The following is a 5,545-nucleotide window of genomic DNA, read 5'->3' on the forward strand; positions in this document are numbered from 1 at the left end:
GGTAATTGTTTTGTGTCACGTCCTATATTGTCCCGCCTTGGTTGCGCAATACCGGAAGTGCAGTTTACAAGCCCATATTTAGATTCTCGACCCCGTAGCATAGTAACTAGTGATTTTAATAAATCCAAGTGTTACATAGTGGTGGCCCGTACGGGGAATCGGTAATTTTGGGTATTTTCCGGTTTTGTGTGTCGTGGCTGAACAAAATGGACGCTAATAATGCTAATACTAGTGGTAGCCAAGCCGACTTTGCTGTTGGTAGTTATGTGCTGGATGATGTGGATGAGGCATTTTTAACACGCCGTAACCCTACAGTTGAAATAGCTTCATTGATTAGTTCTCTATATATATCTGATAGACCTGATGATGACAATGATGATAATGTTACTCATGTTACTGATATTGAGGTGGTGCACACACTACAAAATGAACTAAATCAATGCAAGGTGGATATGGTGGCGCTTACAGATAAAGTGAGCTCAGTAGAGCGGGATTTTAGACAATCCTTAGACAGCAGTGTCAATCGGGAAATCAGTCTTCGTGACGCAGTGGACGCGAGCTTGGAAGGGCTGACGCGCTACTGCCAGGAGGCTCTCGAGAAAATGGAGAGAGCCATCGTTGACTGTTTTCTACGACGTGACGTCATCTGGGAAAACCAGATAAAGAGCCTGCGTCTCACTCGTATGCCCACCAGCCACAGGTTACAGGCCTGCTCCCCTGCACAACAATATCAGGATCAACATTCCCCCAGCACTTCAGTCACTACAGCTACGGCCAAGGTAAAGCACCCTAGCAGTCCTGATATCTACGACATTCCTCCTTGTGTTCAACCACTCTCTTCTGCTCAGTCCACCTCCTCAGTCTCACCCCCTTCTGCTTCTCTTTATGCTCGACCATCCATATGCGTGGAGTTTCCTGCTTTTGGCAACGCGTCAGAGACAGCTGATGTGTTTAACTTTCTTGAGCAAGCCGAGAATTATCTGGATATCAGACCACTGACCAGCCCAGAGCTGCTAGGAACCCTCGGCTCGGTTCTACGAGGACCTGCTCTGAGTTGGTGGGAGGCGGAGAAAGGCAAGGTGAAGGATTGGAAGTCTTTTAAACAGGCATTCATGGCGGCGTTTTTACCTGAGGACTACCTCACGGAAGTTGAAGTCAACTTAAGGTCTCGGGTACAGCAGCCGGGAGAACGCCTGAGGGACTTTGCCTATGACTACCGTGCCCTCTGTCTAAAGTGGAAGCCGGATATCTCAGAGGAAGAACTAGTGGGGCGAATCCTGCTGAACATCAACCCAAAAGTGTCCGGATGTCTAAGAGGAACGGTGAACACGGTGGAACAGCTGGTGAAGAGAGGTTCCAGGGTAGAGAAAGACTGCGAGGACTGTTTAAATTTAGGTCCAGATACCATTTCCCAAGAGCCCCCATCACCAAAAAGCGATGACGAACCATGTCTAGCCATCACGAACACTAAAGCTTCCGCCGACCTACCCAGCGACCTGAGTGAGATGATCCAAGCCCAACAGGAGGACCCTACTATCTTAAAGCTGCTTTCTACGGACCATCCAAGAAGCACACTAGATCCGAGGGTCTCCTTCGAGTATCATCAAGGGGCATTATATCGCCGGGTACCAGTGAAACGCGGAGAGAAGTTCCAACTGGTGGTTCCCCAGGTATTAATTAAAACCTTTCTTCATTTTTACCACGATAATCCCAGGGGAGGACACCAGGGGCAACTAAAAACTCTGCTGAGGTTGCTAGATGTGGCATGGTGGCCGACGGTGAGAAAGGACCTCTGGCACTACATGAGAACTTGCAGCGTTTGTCAGCGACACGGAACAGACAACCCTAAGCCTAGCCGACCACTAGCAAGGCTCACCAATACCCCGTCAACACCCATTCTTACAAACTACTCATCACTGGACAGACACAGATTCAGCACGGAGGAAGTGAAACACAGAGTACAACATCCGAAAGCCCAACAAGCCAGATATCAGAATACCCGGAGGAAAGAAGCGCACTTTCACCCGGGAGAACTGGTTGGGTTTAGAACTCACTCACTCTCCTCCCCAGCAAAGAGATTTTCTGCACAGCTAGCGCCCAAGTGGGAGGGACCAGCGGAATTAAAGAAAAGAAAACGACCAATTAACTACACAGGGTCTTGGGGCAATCCACAAAAAACTAATTTATTAAATGTGGTGAATCTGAAGCGCTTTTACGGACATTCTCCTCAGACGCCGGAGGCTTGGGGGGGGGGGTCTATGTAGCGCAGCCACATAAAGGGGCATTTTTAACTGCAGGGAAAGGGTTACGGAGCTAATGCGGCTCACCTGCACACTGAAATAGACCCTATATGGTTTTACTTGTCCCCATAGCCAGGGTTGGTCACAGGGTAAGCTCTCGCGAGCATGCGCGATCGCAACGCGAGGGAACCCGGAAGCGGCGTCGGGTCACGTGTGCCGGTATAAAGCCGGAACCGGCAAGCGGCCCGACACGGAGAGATGAAGACAGCGCGCTGCAGGTGGAATAGAGAGAGAGCGATTGGTTGTTGTTTACCGTGGATTACTTTCCTTGGACTCACATCAATACCCATCTCATTCCGTTTTCTCGTGCTCCCGGATTTACCATCATTTACCGGTGAGACCGAGACATCTCTCCCGTACACCATTTCACACACAACAATATCATTGACTCTGGACTATCTCACACACACACACACACACACGCATACACTCCACACCTTTGTTTATATTTGTATATATTTTGTATATATTGGTTTTTGGTGCACCTGGTTTATTTATTTATTGGTTTGTTTTGTACAATACACTTTGGTCTGGTTGGGTAATTGTTTTGTGTCGCGTCCTATATTGTCCCGCCTTGGTTGCGCAATACCGGAAGTGCAGTTTACAAGCCCATATTTTGATTCTCGACCCCGTAGCATAGTAACTAGTGATTTTAATAAAGATTTTGTTAATTTATGTTGTTAGGTCAATCTGTCTTGCCTCCGCTAGCCAGCTAACTAGGCCTCTTAGATAGCTAGTTTAGTTTTTCTGTTAATTTATGTTGTAAATTTATATTGCATGTAGCACCTTGGTCCTGGAGGAACATTGTTTTGTTTCACTGTACTAACTGTATATGGTTGAAGTGACAATAAAGCCTACTTGAACTTGAAAAGAGTGTGCAAACTGTGACCCAAACAAAACTCAAATCTTCCACAGCAATTAGGGAAACAGCAACTAAAAATGGCCTCTCATTATATTTGAATTTTGTTTCTCTTTCAACACTTCTCTCCATTTACTTTTCTCTCTTTTTCACTGTTCAATTTTTACTTTTTTCTTTTAGCACACTGTGGATGCCATGAAACCAATATCCACACTCTAAATTAGGTTTTTGGGAGACTTTTAAAAAGTGATGAGTACAGCACGTTTAACCTGATTGTTTGCATGGCAGCGTTGGATAGCAGCTGGGATTGCTGTTGCCCGTGGATCTGCCTTAATAGATATCCTTGGCATTATACTTTGGCCACAATTGCCAATGTTATGTTTGTTAAAAATGAGGAACGTTATTTGATTAAAAGAACATTTTTCATCAATTAATTTAAAGCACTGAGGTAAACATATTATTATAGCCATTGTGTGGCAGCTAATGGTGCCAAAACATTGAAAAGTTAGAAGGAAGTAGACAAAAATGCACCAAGAATGACCTACTTGTTACTGGGCATTACTATTTGCAAAAAATAATACATTGACAAGGCTGCCCAAACTTTTTCATACATTTTTATGATAACTTCAACTCCATTAAGCCAACAGTCATACAAACAAGTACCAAGTCACTTTTGACAATTCTGGTTTGTCCTTTGTGGAAATGTAGCAACTTCTATTGTGGTTGTTTGCAATAATCGGCCCTTTTAAGATTCTGATAACAGATAAAATGTGTAGCCATCCTATAACGTGTGTACCCTATATCATTTATGTGCCTCACTTTAGTTTAAAAATTATTTAGTTTTATTTAGTATTTAGTACATTTTTTGTTGTTAAAATTTAATTATTTAGAGCAAAATCTCTAATCTCTAATTTCTTTATATGGTGTGATTCAATAACCATTCTGTAAACCAATCGATGATCAAATTAGTTTAACCACACATTGTACAGTTTAACTGTACAATATTTCTTTAATAACAAATCAAAATTAAGGTGCAAATAAATACACTAGCTGTAACCGCAACTTTTTTTGTTGCATAGTTTGCATAATTGTATTGTTATTGCAAATCAAAACATACTTTAACTGATGAGTGCATTTTAAAACTGCAAACTCATATGCGCATATAAATAATGTACAGCGCCATCTGTTAAATTTTGAAATGAACCTATGATTTTTTCAAGGTTCATTTTTTATGATAATGTTTCATTGAAATTTCAAATTATCATACCCCACGGCAAACACCTACCCATCAAAGGTCTATAAGAGGTCTAAAAAAGGTTGTATGTGACATTCTGGGGTTTTCTGAGGTTAAGAAAACCTCTGAGTTCTATTGGTTCAAAAATGTATTGAAAAGAAGCCTTATTCTCAACAAGCTGTTCACAAGTGGGTTAGGCAGTACAAGTCTCTCATCCATGACTGCAAATCTCAGAAATGTCTACACACATCTGCAATTGTGATGAACCTGGAATGCAAGTACATGCTGCTCCATGTGGGTAGCAAGTGAAGTTGGTAATCGTTGTGTTGCAATTACTACTGAGGAGAAAGGAGGGACAGAAAAAGTCTTCACTTATTTAAATGCTGCGAGAGCATGTATTTAACAGTGTTAATCTTCAAGGGCAAACATCTGAGAGGTGATCAGCTGTAGAGTTGCCCAGTCAATGTTGTTGTCAGGCTTTAAAATAATGGCTGAATTAACAAGGAGCAGTTCGTGGAGTGAATTAAGACTTATATAAAGAAGCTCCCAAAAGATTACCTCTGGCCTCACACTCTCCTTCTTGACTGCTAAATTATGGCACAAATTATAAAAAAGGAAAAAGATGCATGCAATGTGCAATCTGCTGCCTATAACACACGAGTTGCAATCAGCTGACAAAGCACTATTAAAGAGCCTTAACTGCTATGAAGGACACAATTGAACCAGAAGTACAACAGGACTAAAGCTACCGAAATCGGAATATTTCAAATTCTTCAGCATGGCATGGTGCAAGACAGCTACCACAGAAAATTCTTAGAAAGAGATCAACCTCCAAACCATATCCAGCTGGTCTTGGTCAATGTATTTTTGTAACTGATATGGCCACAAAAATAAATATTAGCACATTGCAGGAAGAGTTTCAGGTAATGACCACCTTCCAGTGATTTACCCCAGCTGATGAATACATTTTTCACCTTGAGTGTGTTGAGCAGCCACTAACCTCAGGGAAAACTATTATAGTATAAGGATTTGGCAGCCAATGACTTCAACCGCTCAGAAATTTTGCGATGCCCTTAGCACTCAATCTGTGCCCTCATGCCTATGACTGCACCATAGTCTACTGATATTCAGTACAACCGCACTTTCTTTTAT

The 5,545-nt window shown here is 42.5% G+C and overlaps 1 protein-coding gene across 1 annotated transcript; it reads left to right on the forward strand.

The window, feature by feature from the left end:
- The first annotated feature begins 452 nt into the window (after nt 1–452).
- On the forward strand, nt 453–1,849 carry LOC128513849 (activity-regulated cytoskeleton-associated protein-like). The gene is made up of 2 exons (XM_053487394.1): nt 453–1,625; nt 1,715–1,849. The coding sequence occupies exons 1-2, from the start codon at nt 453–455 to the stop codon at nt 1,847–1,849; spliced, it is 1,308 nt and encodes a 435-aa protein (XP_053343369.1).
- The last annotated feature ends 3,696 nt before the right edge of the window (nt 1,850–5,545 follow it).

This window comes from Clarias gariepinus, chromosome 26, assembly GCF_024256425.1.
Source record: "Clarias gariepinus isolate MV-2021 ecotype Netherlands chromosome 26, CGAR_prim_01v2, whole genome shotgun sequence".
Lineage (NCBI taxonomy): Eukaryota > Metazoa > Chordata > Actinopteri > Siluriformes > Clariidae > Clarias > Clarias gariepinus.

Excerpts from the sequence above, each read along its gene's own strand:
- LOC128513849 (XM_053487394.1), top strand. The coding sequence starts at position 453 with ATGGTGGCGCTTACAGATAAAGTGAGCTCAGTAGAGCGGGATTTTAGA. Across the intron at positions 1,626-1,714 it reads AAGGGGCATTATATCGCCGG|GGGAGGACACCAGGGGCAAC; the intron begins GTACCAGTGAAA and ends CGATAATCCCAG.